Genomic DNA, 21,905 nt, shown 5'->3' with positions numbered 1-21,905 from the left:
ATTATCTTGTTTTGTTTTTACTCAGCTTCTGTTCAGCGTGAGGATCGTGCAACTTCAAGTTGCTGGGTGTGCCGACCTCCAATTTGGGCTTCCACCCGGAGACTCTTTAGAATTACTCAGAGAAAAAAAATGCCAACTATAAATATCCGAGTCTAGTTTTTTTTATTTAACCGTAGATAATACGAAAGTTTGGTGCGTTGGAAATATCCTGTTTATGAGTGCTAAGAACACGACCCATTAGAGGGGAGGGGGGGGGGGCACCGGGGGCACATACCGTAACGGGGCATCCCCCGGCTATAAATTGCAGCGGATTAACAGAGTTTGAATCTTTGAACAATAAAACAATGCATACAAACTCCTGACTTGATTAAAATAGATAGAACGAATAAATTGCTCTGTTAAATGAAACTTACGAGGTAGCGATTACATTTAAAAAAGTAACAAAAAAAAAAATAATAAAATAAAAATAAAAATAAACACATACTCAGCGGAATAATTAACATAATTTAGCTCGTCCAATCGCCTCTTTACGTTTTTTGTTGATTATGCAAAATGGCGTCAACCTGACATTTGCGAAAGATGTAATTCGTATATTCGTCGGGATATGAAGAAACAGTTTGTTTTGAAGCAGTAGAGGTGGAAAGGATTAATTATTTGATTGCACTTCTATCATCTGGAGTACTTTTGATGGCAATATTTTGAAATCTGAGGTAATTGGGTGAATGTTTCATGAAATGCATGTGTTGTTCTTTGTGGATGAACACATGCGATATGCAAAATGTCCTTACAATTGTGTCTTTCACGTGGCCTTTGTAAGTTCAGTGTGGTGAGTGTTCCTCTTGCCGGCGATTGTATGAGTATTTTTGTTGAGTAAAGTCGCTAAACAAGACCAGAAAGTGAAAGGTAGGGATATTAACGCCAAACGAAATTCGTGGAACAAGAACCGGTGAGGTGTCTCTTGATAAACTTATTCTTGGTAAACGTAATCTTACGTATTGTTGATATGAATGAGCAATTGAAGCGAAGTTTATACTCGTTTTTTCCCCTAAAAAGCGTTGATTTTATGCCAGTATGCAGAAGAAATTAACATTAAATTATCTGACCAAATCTACGCTAATAGATTTTACTCTGTGTAATTACCATGAAGTACTGAACTGCAAGCTCTGACGAGACGTTGATGTTTTTACTGAATGTTATTTTCACAAAATCTCTTTAGGGAGGCCTAAAGTAGCGCATTGGCTCAACAAAACAGCAACGTTTCTAGACAATGTGAGAATTGTTCGTGTTTTTACTGTATGAATTATAATCCGATGGAAGATGAAGATGTTATTTGGGAAAGTTTGTCGTTAAACCGGTTAAATATTTGAATTTTCTTACAAACTTAAGTTTACTTGCTTTATAATTATTTAGTCTCACAGGACGAGTAAGGTTGTCTAAAAAATAGACTCATAAGCTTAATACAGATGTCAGTGTGTATCATAGAGATGACTATAAAATTCTTTCAGGTGAAATATTTTCACCCCTTCAGACATACAAGTTTATTGTTATTGACACCAGCAGAGTTTCCATCAATGTTGACTTGTTTTCAGACTATTCTCTTTATTATATGACAAATTGTTGTTTCATGAGTATTATGTTGTAAATGCTCATGTATCTTCATTTTATAGCTAAGTTGAGGAGTATGCAGTCTTGTTAAGTGAATGAAAGTTACTCTCAGTTGTTCAGATCTTTGCTTGCTGTTAATAGTTTGTTATCAACGTTATGTTTTCAAGACACCAGTCACTTTTTAAGAATCACATGTTCATTGTATTGTTTTCAGACAAAAGAATCCAATTAACCACATGCTCTTTTCAACTGAAAATTATTCCATCTCATGTGATGCAAAGGACTATCCATTTGCAATGTGACAGTTTTGAAAGCTTATTATAAGAAATGTACTTTTTTGTAACTCGTAGATAAAATTTTTGCAAATTCATGTATGGTTGGAAAATGATGACAGAAAACGAATGGCTCTTTAAAACTTTCCATCAGATCTCATAGTCTAAGAGCCTTTTTGACCTTTTTCAAAGTCTTGTTTTCCTAACTCAGACTTCAAAATTTTTTACCGCAGTCCTATTTTTTTTTAGCAGAGTCTCCGATTTTACCATCCATCACCTATTACATGGACCTCTCAAAGATTCTTATTTTATTATATTTACTCAGGTGTCATTATTGACATTATATGATGTTTTTTTGATGGCTGGCATACTAAATGGGAACATAATAATTTGAGATGTTATGGCTAAAATGTTAAGTCTTACTCTAACAACATATATTTTCATGCACATATAAATATAAGAGGAGTTTCTTATGTTGTTAAATGCAGTACATGAAGAATATCCTTTTTCCACCAGAACACTTTTGTCATTAATGTTTTTTTTTGTTAGAATTATCATTTTAAAAACACATGGAAAGGTGTTAAGTACTTTCTGGGACCAATTAGAAATTTCATTTGCATCTTAAAACCTGTCATTTCATAGTCTCCTTGTCATATCTTCAGTGACTACGGTTGGGCTGATGTATAGGTTAAATAGAAGTTGATATCAAGAAACGTAAGAAATAAAAATTAATGTGGAATTTGGTTTTGCAGTTTTTGGTTTTGTTGTGTTTGAAAAGCTAGATTATTATATTTTAAGATTTTTTTTATTATCTTTTTTCGACATTAAGAGAAATGCTAATCTGATGTAGAAAATGTGACAAATTCATTAATACATTGTTTTGTTTTACATGTGAGTTTTGTATAGATTAGAAAACATGACTCATCGTTAATTTTATTCAAACAGCAGATGCGGTAAGACACATAAAGCTTTGCTTGGCATTTTTTCCAAGGGATTGATCACTTCAAATACTGTTAATGGTCAGGTTAGATTTTTAATGAACTATTCATTCAACAGTACAAATTTTCAGAGTGGTAACTTTAATAAATTACTGTAAGTTAATATCATGGGCATGGTAAATAATATTTACGGCAGCGGATAAAGGAGCAGGTTGAACACCATCATAATAATATTGGGGACATTCACAACAAATGTAGGTTAGGCTACAAGTACAAATTGATTGCGACTATGATTTTTCAGGTTTTCACATGTCTCAAGTAATTACTTATCACATTGGCAAATCGCATCCCTGATGTTTATTTACATGCTAGCTAGGGAGCAACAGGAATGAGTTGCCGTTAATGGGGGACACAATTGATAATTTTGTCCCCATTATTACCTTGAATTTCAAAGTCGTACACATACTAACTTAACAATTTCCTACTCATAGTAAAGTTCAAAGCCGGCTATTGTAGCCATATATAGATACAGTATCAGTTATTCAATGATATGTACAATCTTGAAAAAGTCTTGTGTCGATCTCATTATTAAGTAAATTTGAATTTCAAAGCCATGCATAGCAAAATTCAAAAGATGGCTATTGCAGCTTTAGTTTATACAGCATCAGTCATTTAATGATACATGTTCATCTTGAAAAAAAAGTCTTGCTGCATTTTTGCAAATCCAAGTTGATATTCAAAATTGTATTTTTATCTACTCATTCTGAAGGCATTATTGGTTTTTTGTGTTATTTAGGTATGAAAAAATAATATTTTGAAAATATGTTATTCTTTTATTTGTTTATAAAAATCAATATATGAATTGCAGTTAAGTTTTTACTATTATGTTTGAAAGTATATTTCTTTCTTCTGCTATACATGCATTTGAATTTCCTATGTTTTTGTTATAATAATTTCTTTATTCTTTTTTCTAATATTAATTATTAATTTCTTCTTTCTTCACTACACTAAGTTAAATTTCATGTAGGTGGTAGAGTAATGTATTCTAAGTAAGTAACCAAATATATTTTAGTGATGGGCATTACTAGTATTATGTCAAGCGATCCCTTTAACTTTTTAGCGGTAAGTTTTCTGGTATATGGATTTTGTAAAAAAAATATTACTTGTGAATAGCAGAATTGAAATAATTATTATTGTTGCTTATCTATCACAAAGCTTTTGTTCCACTTTTTTCCTTCTAATTAAAGATTTTCTATCTGTCATCACTAACTAAGAAAAATGTGGGGAAAATGAGAATGACACTTTTAATTACAGTAAGCATAAGTATGTTGTTTTACTAAGTAAATAGAAGAGAGAAGAAGCAGATTAATTTACAGGTTTACATATATGGCTTGAAAATGCACCATTTGATTTATAATCCACGTCCAGCATGCAAAGAAAGTTGTGTCCAATGGCCCTGGACCAGCAGTGGAGTCTACTATCACGTTAATGAGTTCTCTTCTTAACTTGCCCGATGGGCAAGTGATCATGACGTTTTTAGGGAATTCAAATTATAGAAGAAGAGTAATCAATCCTGCTCATCAAAAAAATTTTTAGCCTAATTAAAATGACCCTTGGTCATGGCATTGGCAGTGCTTAGCCCTTCATCACTTTACTTCAGTGTTTAAGGCTATAGTCACCTCTTTTCCTCTCACAATCTGCTCTTTCTGATTTTCACACTTATCTTACAGGGTTGTCAGAAAGTTTTGAAGTGGACGGCTGAGTTGTCAAAGGAAGCGGCCAGTACGGGAAATTTTATTTAAAAAATGCTTTCCGTAAAGAATTGCCAGGCAGAGTAGCCGGCCGTTACTAACTAAGTAGGCAGCCATTTTCACCGGCAGCTGGCTAATTTTGACAATCCTTATCTCATATTTAAATGTGCTAAATAAAGATTTCTCTAACATAAGCATTGTATTGTTTAGTAACTCACGAGGTGTCCAACGTGGGTTTGGGTACCATCCGTTTTAGTCGTGAAGCCTTTTTGCTGACTTTGTTCTGTGTGCTTCTTCTAGGCTCCCTTTCAAGTTTGAGGGTTTGGGTTCAAGATGGCCAGGGGAAGAAGTGGAGTGGCAAAAGACAAGGACAAGGACAAGGATCGTGAGCCAGATCCTAAGTATGCACTCTGGATAATTGCGGCGATAGGCAAGGTCAAAGGGCAAAAGCAACGTCCTAGTGAGGATCGGATTTCCCACATTCTAGAGACTGTTTATGGATTGGACCAGCAGGTGGCACTGGAACAACTTGAGCTTTGCGTCAAAGCAGGGAAAGTCCTGAAAGTAGTTTTCAAGGACAAAGCCTCCTACAAGGACCCTGCTAAGGTTCCAAAGCATATGCGGGGAACTGTAGAAAAGCCGAAAGATTTCATGAAATTTATCAAGGAAGCTCTAGAGAGTGTTGGGGATGAGAATGGATGCACACAACAACAAATTGCTAATTATATAACTGATCGACATGCAGAGAGTTTGGATTCAAGTAGTGATACTCAAACACGACTCAAAGAAGCCCTCAAGAAAGGACTTGCTTCTTCAACCTTTATCAAGGAGGGACGATATTACAGGCTTGCTTCACTGCCAAAGGTATGTGCAAGGATTAAGATATATCATAGTCTTTGTAGTTTCACCCATTTATTCGTAAAATTATATATACCAAAGAAAAAGTTCACAAAAAAATTCCACTTTCTTTTTGTTACAGTAAAGTCCTAAGACATAAATACATATGTATTTTTGTACTAATGTGCAAAAGATTTGCCTGTGAGGTTTCATTTAATTTAAATGGTGACAACATTAGATTTGGCTCTTCCCTTTTTTGCCGAATACCAGGTGTGGTGTCTTGTTAATCCTTGATTAAGACATATTAGGAGTGGTAAGCAAGTTTTAAAGCATTATGTTGAAAGGCAAAAATCTGCATTTTGGTGGGCCACTGTGTTTGTTACTGTCTTGAGGGAAAAGACATTGCTGGAGCTAGTCCATACTTCTGATAAGTTTTTTAATACTCTGCATGATATACAAGTTGCTGTTCACCGAAGTGAGCTAATATGCATATGAATACATTGAGTTATAACATTGTTACATCCAATTGCACCATAATAATTAGACAAGATAAACAAAAAGGAAAACGTCAAGGTTCATGCTTCTCAAGATAATTAGGGCATGAATGTGCACAATGTTTCAGCCTATAAAGAAGAAGAAAGTTGATGCAAGCACCTTCTGTGGGTTTTGTCTGGGAACAGCTGACTGTAATAAGGATGGTGAAGAGGAAGAGCTTATTTCTTGTGCTGATTGTGGAAACAGTGGTGGGTCCGACTATTATGTTTTGAAAAGACCTTTATTTGATAAAACTAAAAAGACAATCATAATAATGCTGGATGAGACCTAAGAAACAAGTCAGTTGTAAAGAATTGTTGGGTGTTACTCTAGTTTACAAACATTGAGCTGTTGGAGTAGCAAACCCAAAATTTGCCTGAGAAAATGGCTGACATTTCGCGAGGCTACCACTGATTTCTCCGCAAAATGACGTCTGAGCAACGAGCGCAGAAATTCCATACTGATGACGCATTGCTACCCAGATCTGGGTAGTGCTTCTGATTGGTTGAAGCAAAATTTAAATCAATCAGAAGTGCTAACCAGATCTTGATAGTGATGTGTCATCAGTATGGAATTCCTGCTCTACAACTGTAGTCGGCTGTTTTCTCAGGCCAACCCTAAATTTCAGTAAGGTAGATAAAAATGCTCACAAGCCAAATATAAGGCTCATATGGCCAGAGATTAACCCTGAGTTTCTGTGGCATGAAGTACCTATAGTAGGAGAATGGCTACACCCCTTTGATGGGATGCTAGTCCATTATCTTTCATCAAACCCAGCAGCATGTTGTATTCCAGCACCTATTTACATACATGTATATGTTACAGGTCAAAATTTAATTCAGGTTAAGTTTTTGAAACCTAGGTTGATTCTCAATTTCCTTTGTCTCCTAGCCCTAATTATTCATGAATTAGGGCTAGGAGACAAAGAAAATTGAGAATCAACCTAGGTTAAAAAATTTTAACCTGAATATAAGTTTGAACTGTAACATATACACGTGACCTAGGTTCCATGAAAGTTAACAATAACCCAGAATTAACCTGCAATATAAAATTTTATGTTATGGTATTGTTATTATTATTTTATTAATTAAGCCAAATTTTACACCAAATTTTCCAAAATTAAGATAAAAAACCTTTCGTGGGTGACTTTTTTATGGCCTAAAAAACTGAACTTACATGTAACTTTGCTTAAGTTGTACACATAAGCGCTGACTCTCTAGTGCAAACCGCTGCATGTGCGAATAGTCATTGTTAGTTTTCTCAAAAAATAAATCTTTTTCTCGTAATCTTTTTGAGTGATGAATTTTCAAAAATGCTGGTTCTTGAAACTTGAGACTTGAGACTGGATTCCCTAATTTTAGCCTACGTAGCAGGCGCTTGGAAGTAGTGGGCACAAGAAAAAACGGGCGCGCGAGAAGGAGGCACGCGAGGGGAGAGGAAGTGCCTGCACGGAAGGCCCCCGAAAATCGTTTCCTGCCCCCTCTCTAATTACTTGGCAGCCGTTGCGTGATCTGTCAAAAGTTTTGACAGAAAACGACTGACCTCGCACAAACAAAGCAAGCCGCCAAAAAGCGTTGTACATTTTATCTTCGGTCTAAATATATCTGTTACAAAGATCAGCTGGGTTATCTGATTATAGAGCGATGGAGCAATAAACTGATGGTTAACACACAGCTTTAAATCGTTTTTTAACATGGGCACAATAAATAGGAAATAACAAAGTCAAAACTGGGTATCTTTTAAAGAATGCATGCTGTGTAATGAGACATAAACAACAGACCTCAGGTCGCCTCCGAACGGCGAATAATACTATAGTGAAATGTTTTTTTCAAATTCTTGCCCCTGGTAAGTGTTTCATTTCATCAATCATGTCCAAGTTTTGATGGTATAGGTTCCATCGACAGCACAAGCCGCCAAGTTCTCCTGAGCAAAGAATATTTCCTCTGATCTTCATTGCAACGATTCGACAGATCTTTTGTCTCTCGCCACTTCTGTTGATGCGTATCCGATGTCAATTCTTTCCATCGTGAATACCGTTTGAACACTCCAACTTTTCTTTGAGATTACAGCCACATAGTCCCATTAAACCAGATTGAAGTGACCTCCGAGACCTGAACTTCGATTGTATACAATTTAGTGGTTTCAGGACCCAGTGGTGTAATGCAAGATCATCACTACGTTGTCCATGTACTATTGATTGACAGTTTTCTCGCCCCGCGCGGTTAATTTTTCCCTCGGGAGCCTCTCAACCAATTGGAAATATCCGCACTCACAGAGTGCGAGTTGAAACGATTTTCGGTGGCTTTCCGTGCAGGCGCTCCCTCACCCCTTGCGTGTCTCCCTCGCGCGCGCCGGTTCTCTCTTTCGCCCGCTACTTCCAAGTGCCTGCTACGCAGGCTACCCTAATTTCAAAGCTCAACTTGTTCAAGTTTTGAGATGGGAGAGTTTGAGTTTTAAGGATGAACTTGAGACTGTCATCTTACTGTATGGTACTGTATTCTTGATGTTTTACTAGAGTTTAAGTTATAACATAGGGTAGTATTTTACTGTCACTTGCAGTGTTTAATCTGACTTGTTAAACACTTTTTTAAAAATATTTCCAAGGTCACCCCTTATGCCTGAAGTACTCTCCTCAGCTAACAGCTCGTATAAAGCAAGAACCCTGGCAGTGCATTGAGTGTAAAGTGTGCTCTGTCTGTCGTGATGCTGGAAATGCCGTAAGTATTATGCTCGTGAAAGTATGTGGTGCTAAATTACAATTTTCAACGATAGACTTCATCAGCGGTACCCAAATATGACTCACAAATCTCTTTCCAAATATGTCAGCAGCGTCTTAAATGGTTTTTTTCCTTCGAACAGTTACATGTATTTTACAGTAAAAAGTCATTGGGTGCCCCTGACTTCTTGTGATGTGTTCTATTTCAGGATAACCTTTTGTTTTGTGATGCATGCGACAAAGGATTTCACATGGAATGTCTGTCACCTCCTATGACTGAAACACCTACAGGTACATTCTTGGTACAATTAGGTATTTTTAAGTGCTTTCTTGAAGGAGGGTTCCCCTTAACAGTGTTCTCAGTGTTCTCTTTCGCTGATCAAACATCTTCACTGAATCAGTTTTCTAAAATAAAACTGCTTCTTGTAGGATCTTTAAGGTAAGTGTTGGTAGAATTTAAGGAACCTACTTATTATTACTATTATTAGTTTTGGGGGTTTATTAATTTTGGTGAATGGTCTGCAGGTAGCTGGGTTTGTTCAGGGTGTAAAGTCAAAACACCTGGAAGGAAAAAGAAAGGACAAGTTGAAACACCTATAACCAGCCCACCACGCAGAAAAATTCAGCCACAGGCAACAGCTGAAGTTCAAGGGTGAGTGGATCAGTAGTGAAACCATCATTATGCGTAGCATTCAAGGAAGTCCTCTTTAGTGATTATCTGGAGTGTTTGCTGGGGATGCTATTTTTTCTTTGTTACTTGTAGCTTAAGCTTAATGATAATGTTTGACCTGTTTTTTTGTTTTTTTTACAATTAATGCAACAGAGGATACTTCTATAAATAGTCACCATTCAGACAAAAAGAACTAATTAAAAACTATCCAAAATGTTGCTTGTAATAGAGCTTTTTTAGTGAAAAAAGTAGAGCTATTTTGATGTACCTTTTTTTCTCCTCTTAAAATTATTTTTGCTTAGATTCTTCCGCAATTCTTCCTCTGGCTGAGATTTTACTCGACCCCTTCCTCGTATGAAAAATTGGATCAATTTAATAGGCCTCTGTGAAACTAAGCACCTACTCCTCCCCTAAGCCAACATTTTGTCCCAAGAGAGATTAAGTAAGTGCTAATGTTGACTTCTGGAGTCTTCTGCGGATAAAATTGACGAATGTGATAATCTTAAATATAGAATTCAATTTGAGTCTGCCAGTAAATTTTGCATGTTCTTTGTTTGAATCTATAGTCCATTTAGAAATTGCTCATTTATGGGGCATGCTTAAGAGTCTTTTCTTGCAAAACTTGCACTAAAAATTTTCCTTTGAGTATCAAAGCTGATAAATGTGCATTGTGCATTGATTCGGATTGCACTGTTATTTCTTTGTTGTTTTTTTATGTATCCTAATTTTTTTTCATACATATCATCTCTGCCAAACGACCAGTTTTGTACCATGTCTTTTTACATACTGTAACAACAAAGGGTGAACAAGCTTCAAGTACTGTATGTTTGTTTTGTCCCGTTAGGTCAAGTGGTATGTGTCCAACTCCGGGATGTGATGGTTCAGGGCATATCAATGGACGATTTACATCTCACAGAAGGTATGCATGTACAGACTGTCTAATGTTCCAGTAGCATCACAGTTTGTTCTTATTCAACAGTTTTGCTTGTCCTGTTGGTTTTTGTCCGGTCCTGACTGACGTAACTGATGAATATCTCTGAAAGAGGTGTAATGTGGTTTTTCTCATCATTTATGCATCACCGTTATAGGTAGATGTGAAGAAAAGCCAGTTTCTGAGAGATTTTATATGGTAGTGTCTTGTCCCTTCGAAAAAAATTTTGCCTTGTTGTTTTGTTCCATGCCTCTGACAACATGATGGAGCACCTGTATGCATATTGTAAACAGTTCCTAAACAAGCAATTAAGGGTTATTTATTCCATTTCTTTTTATTCTGGCATATGGCTGGTTAATCTTGTCATTTAAAGCCCAGGATGAAAAGTGGTAGCGATTCTTACATTTTCTGTTGTGTCACAGTCTTCCAGCTTGCCCAGTTGCAAATGAAAGCAAAAAGGTGGAGGAAGATACTAAGCCCATTGAGGAAACGCCCAGGAGGCGACCAGGCAGACCGCCTGCATCAACCAAGTCTACCCCTGCAACTCCATTGTCGCCTACATCACCTAGGAAACAACAGCAACTACCGCCTGGTTAGTTACTGGTGTAACGGCTGGTTTCGCTACTTCTCGAGTTTGCTACCTTTTCGCTACATATTACGTCCTGGAAACCATTCAAATCAATATTTCCTTAACCCCACTAGAAAAAAAGATCCTGTAACATATTATTTTCTCGCTTGCCCCTCCGAAGGTACAAGTTTTGGATTTTGCTAATAGGCAGCGAGCCTAGTATTTAGGTAGCGAACTTGAACGTAGAAAATTTGACAGGTGGCGAAAATCAGAGTCAGTGTTACTGGTCGCAGGCTCGGTTTTCACTGTTTTGTAGAGTCTGGTCCTAACTCTTTCACTCTTTATGGTGGCCAGAAAAATATCTGTTTTGTAAAATCCTTAGAAATAAATAGTACTATCTCAAAGTTCTGCTGAAGAGGTTCCATTTCGATGGTAATCATTTCAATGGTATTACCATCGAATTTCGTTCTCACTTAAAAAAAAGCTGGTATTATAGCAACTACCTCATGGTAGATTATTGATTGTTACACTGTACACCATCACTTTGTCATTAGTCTTCTCTGAATCTTACTGAACCTGTGTTTTGGTCACATGCTTAACCACACTTTGTGCCCAGGCACAGTGCCTGAATACTGCACTCGTTGAACACTAATGTGAACACACCCTTCGTCCCATGATGCCCGTTCCAAAGTACCAGTTGGAGACCCTAGACAGCGTTTACACTTGATGCTCGGGCACGGTGCCCTAATACGGACCTCGCTGGATAGTGCCGATGTGAGCACACCCTTAGAAGATTTCAAGAAGTTGGGTTCTAACAACCATTATAACCTCGTACCTATTTTAGGAGTCACAGAGGAAGATTTAGCACTTTTCAAACAAGCTCAAGAGAAAGCCAATGCTGCAATGAACCTGGACACCACAACTCCTCTTGTGCCGAGCACACGATCACCACCACTAATCCAGTTTGGTCGCTATGAGATTGTCACATGGTATTCGTCACCATACCCTCAGGAGTATGCTAGGTATAAAAATTCCCATGTTGTGCCTTATGTAGTCATGTCTCTTTCCTGTAAGGGACCCATTTTGCTATCATTTGGGTATTTAATAGTCTGCTACACAGCCGTTTCAAGTGTCATCACGCAGCGAGAGGAAGAGGAGGAGGAGCGTTGCGTGACGATACTAAAAACGGCTGTGTAGCATATATGTATTTAGTGAGTCTCCCAGGCAGTTGCGTTTGTGTCGGCACACATTGCTCCTTCCCTAGACGAGGAGTTTCCTACATTGTGTTCAGCCGCCCCTTCCCATTTTTTTACCAAGGTGGTGCAGGGGGCGGTCTCGTTCTGTCTCTCTCTTGGATTTATGGGTTAAAAAAGATTTTGTGTTTAGGTGTTTTTGTCGGCTTAGTTTATTTCACTGACGTTTTGACTTTCCTGGTTCTGTTACCCGCAAAAAGAGAAGGGATTCTCACCGTGTCTGAGTTGTAGGAAAGGCATTTCGCTTCTAGCTTCATCCTATTTTTTTGCGTAACGTGCTTTTACGTAGCGTTGCTTGAAACATATTGAGCCCAAGGGTCTAAAGTAATAGCTTGAAACTTGTCATGTTTTGCAGACTTCCAAAGCTTTACTTGTGCGAGTTTTGCTTGAAGTACATGAAGAGTTCAAGCATTTTGATGCGTCATATGGTAATATACTGGTTTAGTAATAACTTTCTATTATAAATTATTCAATTAGAATACATTTCTGTCTCTGACTGACTTTAATCGTTCGGCTAATTCTACATCACCAGCGGCTGGCTATTATCCTTTCAATCATTTATCAGCTTGTCTTAAAGACGTACTGATCATGAAAGACGGATACTAATTCACAATGAGATAATTAGCTTCATGAGGATGTTGTTGTTTGAGGTCAATTCCGTGCTGAACTCGTTACTTAGTGCCTTACTAATGACCCATACACAAAATAATTCGTTAGAGATATGAAGAAGATATTAAACAGATCTCGTCAGGGAGCACTAGCCATCATATTTTTTTTGGTGATTTTTGCAGGCATAATATATAGTTTTAGTCAGGGCTAAAAGCGAAGCTCTCGATAATATTTAAAGTTTGTTCAAACAAAATATAAAATCGTGTAATGCTAAGCGGCGAAGTCAACGAGAACGTTGAAAAAGCAACTTTGCTCGTGCAGCACACTTTTTTTGTACATTTCTTTGCCGTTGTTTTGCACGACTACAACGTGAAACTTAAGAAATTTCTTAGTTACACGTTTTTTGGACGAAATGTCGTACATGTTCTCGTTCACCTTTTTTTTTCACTGCCGCTCATTTTCACCTTGCATTGGTGGCCGCTAGCATTTCTCATGTTGTCACCGCCGCTACAAATTTCACGTTGTTCTTCAAACAAAAAAATGTCTCCTTTGTTGTTATTTTTTTATCTCTCGCTCTAGATCTCTGTCGCCCTTTTTATCGTTGAGCTTCGCTGCCCTGCTGCCTACTATCTCTTTTTCTCTGTCTCTCTCTGGCTTTATATTCCAAAACGGTCACGTGATTACCAAACTTTCTGGGATGGGTAGATTTACTTACCCATGGTACTCCGCAGGCGCGCGCGAGAGCTCCGCTATCAGTAAAACTTGGAAAAGGTTGGCCCAACTTTTTCGAGTTTCGATCCGCGTCCATGTTTGTCATCCATTACGATAGTTGGCAGGAACCCGTGTCAGTGCCTAAATATAGTCGTAAATAACAAACCTGGACCATTAGTTTTTGAATTCAATGATTTGAAGACCAATTCTGGCGTTTTAAAAGATAGCTAATAGTGTGATGTAGCCCCTTTAAGTTTCAATATTTCCGTGGATGGAATTCTAGATGTGCCTGCCTCGCCTTTGTGGACGAATTTGGACCTACTCTCCTGCCCAACTTTGTTTGTAATGCCAACATATAAAAGAAGCGATAGCATGCCCATCCCCTAAACAGTGCAGTTCGACACAGCACGAAAGCAGACTAAGAGTGCAACCAAAAGATGACTAATCAGTAGACATTCGACTGTAAAATTGTCCATGGAAGTTGTGTTTGAAACTCGGACAAGCCCAACAAAGACAAGGCATGACTTAATAGTCTTGTGTTCTCTTTTTCTACAGACAAAGTGTAAATGGTTTCATCCTCCAGCGAACGAAATTTACCGTAAAGACGATATCTCTGTGTTTGAAGTGGATGGTGCCGTTAACAAGGTCATAGTCAACATCCTTCTGGCTTTTGTAGTTTGTTTTTAGCACAACTGTTGGACCTCACCGGTCTATAATAGAATGTAGATTCTGACCGGCATGAACTTTAAAATACTGAACGCCAAGAAGGAGAGGTTTGGTTTGACTTTTCCGAAGTGTGTTACATTTTGAGACTGGGAAGTTTGTTGACTTGTCTTTGAAAATCTTCATGCCCTACCCCAAAGATTCAACGTTAAAATCAACATGGAACTTTACTTTTTCAGATTTGCAAAAATGTTACTGTTAACCTTGCTGTAACACTATTCGGTGCACTACCAACGATGAAGTATAGCCTGGGACCAGGCTCTGCAGTAGGGTAGAGGGCCAATTACAAATAAATACATAAAATAAAAAAATAATAATAATAAAAAAAAAATTAATAATAATAATAATAATAATAATAATAATAATAATAATAATAATAATAATAATAATAATAATAATAATAATAATAATAATAATAATAATAATAATAATAATAATAATAAACTCGGCTAGCGAAGCGGAAAGGGCGTGGGGGCGTCTGGTCTCAGTCTTCCAATGATGACATTGACTGGTAGAAATTGTATCGGCCGTTTACAAAAGGAGATTAACCAACAGGCGTCGCCTCTGGTCTAAGCCTTGTCATCAGCAATAACTATCATTTGTTGTTTTAGATCTATTGCCAGAACTTATGTCTGTTAGCCAAACTGTTTCTTGATCACAAGACTCTGTATTATGACGTGGAACCATTCCTGTTCTATGCCTTAACGAAAAACGACAAGAAGGGCTGCCATTTAGTGGGCTACTTCTCCAAGGTGTGTCTCTTTTTTTTGTTGTTGTTTTAATTAACAAAAAAAGGGTTATCTTTTCAGAGGAAATATTTTCTCACTAGTAAAACTAGTAGCAGTCTAGGTAACCGTTTCCACGAACCTCTAAGGCGTGACGCCTGAAGTGTTATGTTCACTTCATTGACTAGTTTGTTTTTCTCGGTGCCTTCACGAAAATCTCCTTTTTCCTGTTAGCAAAAAGCGTCGAAAGTTCCGTGCGTCACTGAATGATGATAGGCAGATTCAGCAAAGACAACGTAACGTCAATTGAGAACACGAAAGCGCGCGGAAAGGACTGAACACGACTTCGGGTGCTCGATTTCTCGCTCTGCCATTTGTCAATTCAGTTTTGGGATCTGCGCGCGTCATCGTTACGGTCGCTGCGTTTGTTGTCTTTGTTAAATCTGCTTAAAAGAGATTACGCTGCGGCTTCTGTATATTTAATTTTTGCATTATGGGCCGTTTTTGAGAGACCCAATGCCCAGGGAGAGTACTCTGGATCTCAAGTGACGGCAAGAGATCGTAATAGGACAAAGAGAGAGTCTAAGGGCGTTGGCCAAGATATCTTAATTTCGAAAAAGTTAGTTTTAGAACTATGCGGGCCATGCGGAAACAGTTTCTGGTAAACTGGTTGACTTATGGAAGACTCGCTATCACGATTCAGCGCGCCAAAGCAAGGCGGAGTCAACATATGAAAAAAAAAAATGGCGGCCTAAATGGATGGACGGTGTGGAGAGACTTTGCTTCGCGCGAGTCTTCCGGAAGTTAACTAGTTTACCTGAAGTTGTTTCCGCATGGTCCGCATAGTTCTAAAAATATATATTTTTCGAAATTGAGATATCCCAAAGGCGTGACTGGGAGAATCCCTGTCTGTCCTATTATGATCTCTTAGTGACGGAGATGATCGAATAGGGGGCAACAATCAAAACCCAAAAGAATCCGTAGGGCTTCCAACAAAACCCCAAAAAATCCTTGGACCGAAAATGTACCCCCCAAAAATCCAATGCCGAAAGAAAAAGCTGGTGCTTTGAATGCCCCAAAAAATGTCCACTAAAATCAATCCACCCCAAAAAGTACTTGCCAAATTTTCCTTCCCAAAAATATCCCGGAATCGAAAATTTCAAACCCAAAAAAATGCTTCGATCATCCCGTCACTGAAATCCGGAGAACTCGATCGTAAGCCCTCGAAACACCAGCTTTTCAATAAATTTACAGTCCTTAATCTACCTTCCAAACTCAACTTTATGTGAAACTGAAAATCTTTTTTTTTTCGGCCGTGCCTTTGACGTTTTGCCATAGTTTGTTTACAAACGCACGCCGTTTCTTATTGATGAGGATAAGGGTTTCCATTCAGGTTTATATACAGCGTGAAGGACATTTTTTTTTTGGTAATTTGTTACCACAGGAAAAGTCGTGTCAACAAAAGTACAACGTATCTTGTATCATGACCATGCCGCACTGTCAAAGACAAGGATATGGCCGGCTACTGATCGACTTCAGTAAGTTTTGGAAGAATAGTCAGATTTAGCGTCTTAATGTCTGCGTTTAAACATTACTTTGTGAATGTTCAAAGGTAGATAAAGCGTGTACAGAACTTTGGGCTTGAAGAAGGCTCAAGCTACAGTTGTCGTATGTGGCGAACTACAAATTTTAAGTGCGACGTGTTACAAATAACTCTTGAGGCGAGCTATTAATTGGGATAACTGCAGCAAGGAAGACATCATGATTAACGACTAAAAATGCCTATTGCAACATTACAAGCTGCATGTGTGTCTGAATAGCGCTTGCATCGGGCTAAATATGTCAGTTAGCCTTTTCACAGTCCCCTATTTTTCCGTAAGTTCGCCGAGAACGAGAGCTGCAAGCCGCGATCTTGACCGAGCGACGCCCGCCCCCAAGTTGCATTTGAAACCAATTACAAGCCAGTGACGGTGAGCGCTCGAGCTCGACAGCGATCTTTCGGAACAACAGGGGCCTGTGAACAGTCTTATGCCAGTTTAGCGCATAACAAATGTCTCGTGCGACGAGCTACAAATATTGTTTGCAAAGATATGCTGAAGTCACATTATGCTAGTCATTCGTAAGAAGCCCGCTTCCTTTATGTCCATAGATGTCCCAACCCTGTTAAATTGTATTTAATCGTTGTGCAGGTTACCTGTTGTCGAGAATCGAAGGCCAACCCGGTTCACCTGAGAAACCTTTGTCAGATCTCGGTTTAATCAGTTATCGCAGCTACTGGAAAAGCATTTTGCTCGAGTACCTGCATGATCACAAAGAACGACATGTTACCATAAGAGGTAAGATACGCTTTCTGCTTTAATATAAAAATCCTCAAGTTTGAAATACCGTAAACTGCCGCTTGCAAGCCCTGGGATTATATAATCTTCGTATCGAATCTTTAGTGGTGAAATACCCTCAAAGTGTAGGATTACAAATATATAGAACCGTGCATGTGAAAGTTCTGTCCGAGGTTTCATTTGAATGGTCAGACCTTAGTATTTCATTCACAATTCAAAATGTTCGTGAGGTTTTCGGGTACCTGTGAAATGTAACGTAGTCCGTTGAATGAAGTGACTAGTGAAATATTTTGCGCTCTACAGGCATAAGCAAGGCGACTGGGATGGATCCACACGACATCGCCGCTACACTGCAGATTCTTAACATGGTGCACAAACGTGACGGCAAGTAAGTGACTGTGATTTTTAGATTTGTTAGCGGCAGTTGGTTTAGACTATGAATAGGCTTTCTATAGATGGTTTTCACTGTGACGTCATCAAATTGTAAAGTCAAAATAGCGAGGTTTTACGAATTCTTATTTACACTAGGTTGAAGCTAAACAAAAAGGAAATCTTTGAACAAGTTTCATTTTCTGTAGCACGTTTCATTTCGAAAATACAGCAATTTGAACTTCCGAGTTTTCACAGTGCGTGACACCAAAATAGGAATGCTGACTGGTTGAAAAAAAGTCTCTCCTCTTGATTTTCAACAATATAACCACTTCAAGTATTAGAGGATATGTTTATGCGTACGAACGTTAGTTCTCGAGTGAAAAGAAAGAGCTTTTATAGAAAAAGTAAACTCCAGATGTTTTCGTTGATTTCCGGCGGCCATATTGGTGCACCAAAACGGTGCACCAATATGGCGTCTCCATACAGAGCTCTATAAAGGTGCGGGAAACGTTTTGCCAAATAAGTCAGAAACTATGGGCCACAAAGACCTGAGACTTGGACAAATTGTTTATATGTTAATCTTTTATAACATTTCATTTTCTTGGTTTCTTCCACTGGACGGTTTCCAATTTATTTTTTTGTTGCGTGACAGTGAAAACGATCTATTGGGAAACAGGACGCAACAGGCGATAAGTGCGATCAGACAGGGAGGGTTAAGGGGGAGAAACGGGGTGAGAGGAAGGGAGGGAGGCGTCCCCCCCTCTCCGCATCATGCTACCCTGGGGACTACAGTTTGTTTCACTTGTCTCGACGATTATGAAAGTTGAGTTCAAACAGGATAGCAGAATATCTATTCAGCGTAGGAAACGTGTAATTTAAAAAAAATGAATTAAGCAAAGGACACGTTAAAACCGTTGGCTGCCCTTGGTTTTTCCAGGTTTGTGCTGTGTGTTAACCAACGCCTTATCAGCGCTCACATGGACAAGCTGAAAAAGAGTAACCGTACTGTGCTGGATCCCGATGCTCTTAGGTGGACGCCCCTGGTACACACCAACATGGCGCTTGTCGACAAGGAGAACGAATCAGTCAATGGGACTCATGGGGAGGGAAAAAATAGTATCAGTGACAGTCCCGAGGGGAACATGGGAAACCCCGAGGATACCGGGGTGGATATTCTTAACGGTAGTCATACTGAAAACGCCAAGGACGGGATGATTTTAAACGGAAATGCTGAGGAGGAAGATGGAAATGTGTTCGAGGACGATGACGAGGGACCGATTGTTCGCCCGAGAAAGCGCCGAAGAAGTAATACGCTTTCCGATAGCGGTTCCGAAAAACCCGAAGGGAAGCCGGAGGAGGATGGCGATGGGAAATCTGCGAAAGAAGAAGCAGATTCTGATCCAGCGGCGCAGAGCAAGTTGAATAGAGTAGTATCTGGTACAGGCACCGTTAAAAAGAGAATGAAATTAAACGACGAGGAGCCGAGAGAGGATGCGAGCGAAGATACTGCGGATAATTCGGACTCCGAAGATTCGGCGTCGTCATCGTCGGCGTCATCTTCGTCTTCGTCCTCGTCCGAAGACAGCGATAACGGCGAGCCCATGGAGAACAATGATGATGACACTGCCGAAGATACCCGAAAGGGTTCCGAAGGTGGAACGAGTGAATCTTCTTCCGAAGCGAACAACTCGCCTACCCACGTGTACGCCGGTTTTGGAAGCCAACCAAGTAATCGAGTTCCCCTGGCTAGCTTAGCGGATGCGCAGATCGGAATGGATCCAAATTTCTCGAGATTGTCTCCTAGTTTTGAGTGCAAGGAGGCTAACACATCTGATAACTTAACTGTAGACCAAGATATGAATCCGGTTGAGGATTTCCCTGACACGGATAGCACGGCGCTCATTAAAGAACTATCCGAGGAGGTGTTCTCTATAGGAGCCACGCCTTCTTTAGGGGGGCAGCACTCTTCCGATGATGAGATTTGAGTAATGGAAAGTTCTATCATCGGTTATCGCTATTTATTTTTGTTTTGTTTTGTTTGTATTCGGGAACACCACTTTGTTTATCGTGGTGTGAAGAAACTCAAGCCTTGGTCACGGTGTTGAGGTCTTCTTCCTCGAAAGAAAGAAGTAGCACTTTTAAATACAACTAACCTACATCTTAAAAGTGGTAACATGTAAAGAGATTTCAACGCTGACTCTCTTTTCAAAGTTTTTATCTTAGGTAACACTATGTTCACACTAGGTGCCTAAGTACTAGTGCCTGACAAAAAGGCACAAAGTGGTGTTGTGTTCACACCTGGGATACCCAGCTCTGTACATATTTGCTCCATATGGCCTCGTCAGATGCCATTTTGAAACGTGAACGAAACAGGGAGTTTTGGGTAAGCAAGGCAAGCGATTGCCTCGGAACTAAGCCGAAAAACGTGAACGCAGAGGCACCCGGGTGTGTTCATTCAGTACCCAGAGAGTAGCTTACTCGGGCACCGTGCCCAGGCACCAAGTCTGAACGTAACCATAGTCAACGTTCACCCTAAGAACTTTTTTCTGGCTCTTGGGATTTTCTACGAAATTTTGACGTCTGGTTTCTCCTACGACGCAAGCCAGCCTGGGCCCAGTTGTTCGAACGCCGACTAGCGCTTAACCCGGGATTAAAATTAACCCAGGTTTCTTTTTCTTGTGTTCAAAAGCATTTTCTCGGATAATTTTCTCTGTTATTTTTAGAGCTTCCAATCATCAACTTGTAGACAAAACGAATTAAAACTGAATTGCTTTTTAAGCTTTCAAATCTGAATTCAAATCTCGCACTAACCCTGGGTTATCTTAAGCCAGCTTTGAACAACTCGGCCCTGTTTGGCAAGTCGCGTCCGTTTGCGAGCAAAGCGCTATCGCTCACGCTTTGCTAGCATGGAAACGCTTACAACGCAGTCCAGAGACAAGGAAAAGCTCAATCAACTATTATACTCAGTAACGCGAGGATGATTAGGCATTCCAACGTGAATAGTAGCATTCTTGACTCCAGGGAACAGTTGTTCGAAGGTCGATTAGCGCTAACCCGGGGTCAAATTTTAATCCGGGTTTCTTATTCTTTTATTCAAAAGGATTTTCTTGGAAGTTTTCTCTGTTTTTCTTGCAGAGCTTCCAATTATCAAATTGCAGACAAAAATAATTAAACTGAATATAATTCTTAAGCTTCCTTATCTGAATTACAATTTCGCACACTGACCTTGCGCACGCTTATATCTTGAACTTGTTAATCCAATCACACAAGACAGTGACCAACATGAAAGCTCAGGCTTCTTTGGTCACTGTGTGCGCATGTCAACAAATAATTTGTACACCTTGGTTTCATTGCTTATTGAGTTTTTTTTTTGTGGTAATCTGTCTTCTTGTATCTCTTTGTGCACAATAGAGACCTTTGGATTCCAGGACTAGAACGAGATTGACGTTTAATTTTTTTCGCGTATTCAGAAAAAACAGACATCCCGGAAAGCTTCATTCAGATGGTACTTTTTTTTTCAACAGTTTCCACCATAACGATATACTCGCGAAAACCCGTAGTGCCGTAGTAGAATGACGACGGCTATCACGTTTTCCCGCCAAAATGACGCTGGTTCAGGCGCGTGTGTTACTGGACAGGTGCTTTGGTGTTCTGGTTTGTATCGTATGTAGAAACTAGCTCTTAGTGATAACAACCAAAACTTTAAAAAGAAAAATGAATATTAATATGAATAAAAGATTCGAAACGATTACGTATTTTGCTCAGAGTTGGACTCGATTAGGATCATGACTTGTATCACAGTGCAGTATTTTCCGGATTTCATGCACGTGTAAAAGATTGTAAGTGTTTAACTGTCATGACAACCTTTATGTTATCAAACACATTTCTACATTTTTAGTTGTCTTTGTGAAACTTTTAACTTTTCACTTCTCCACGGCAAGTTTAGAGTCTTCTGCCTATGATTGACAAGTTTAACAGATATTTGTTCACTCACTCAGCCTTTTCAAGTCTTTTATTTCGATTATTGAGTTAATAAATAACGCTTGCAATGGCTATGATTTTTGTCTTCATTTTGTCTTCAAAGTATGGAGTCATGAAGCAATCTCCTACCCAGAGTCTTTTGGCTTTTCGGTCAGCGGGGCAACGCCAGCCAAAAAGTCATGAAGCAGAATCTATGGTTGTCCGGACCCAACCTTTCACAATTAACTCAGCAAATAATTATAAAACCGGAGAACTCGATCCAAGAAAGTTATTCAAAGGCAGAGTTAGGCTTCTGACAGGGTTCTTGATAAAATCTTGGAATTTTGCAAAATTGTTTAATCTCCAAATACCTATTGACTCGTCCCGAGTCCTC

General features: G+C 39.0%; 1 protein-coding gene across 1 annotated transcript; it reads left to right on the top strand.

The window, feature by feature from the left end:
• Positions 1 to 552: 552 nt before the first annotated feature.
• On the top strand, positions 553 to 21,604 carry LOC140935972 (histone acetyltransferase KAT6B-like). The gene is made up of 16 exons (XM_073385552.1): positions 553 to 710; positions 4,867 to 5,430; positions 6,026 to 6,146; positions 8,542 to 8,654; positions 8,863 to 8,944; positions 9,179 to 9,305; positions 10,168 to 10,242; positions 10,677 to 10,846; positions 11,667 to 11,844; positions 12,431 to 12,503; positions 13,951 to 14,040; positions 14,730 to 14,870; positions 16,288 to 16,381; positions 17,033 to 17,179; positions 17,483 to 17,567; positions 18,489 to 21,604. Exons 2-16 carry the CDS (start codon positions 4,900 to 4,902, stop codon positions 19,534 to 19,536), a joined length of 3,075 nt encoding a protein of 1,024 aa, XP_073241653.1. The 5' UTR covers positions 553 to 710; positions 4,867 to 4,899; the 3' UTR covers positions 19,537 to 21,604.
• The last annotated feature ends 301 nt before the right edge of the window (positions 21,605 to 21,905 follow it).

Source organism: Porites lutea, chromosome 4 (assembly GCF_958299795.1).
Source record: "Porites lutea chromosome 4, jaPorLute2.1, whole genome shotgun sequence".
Taxonomy (NCBI): domain Eukaryota; kingdom Metazoa; phylum Cnidaria; class Anthozoa; order Scleractinia; family Poritidae; genus Porites; species Porites lutea.
This window is presented reverse-complemented; position numbering and strand designations above follow the sequence as displayed.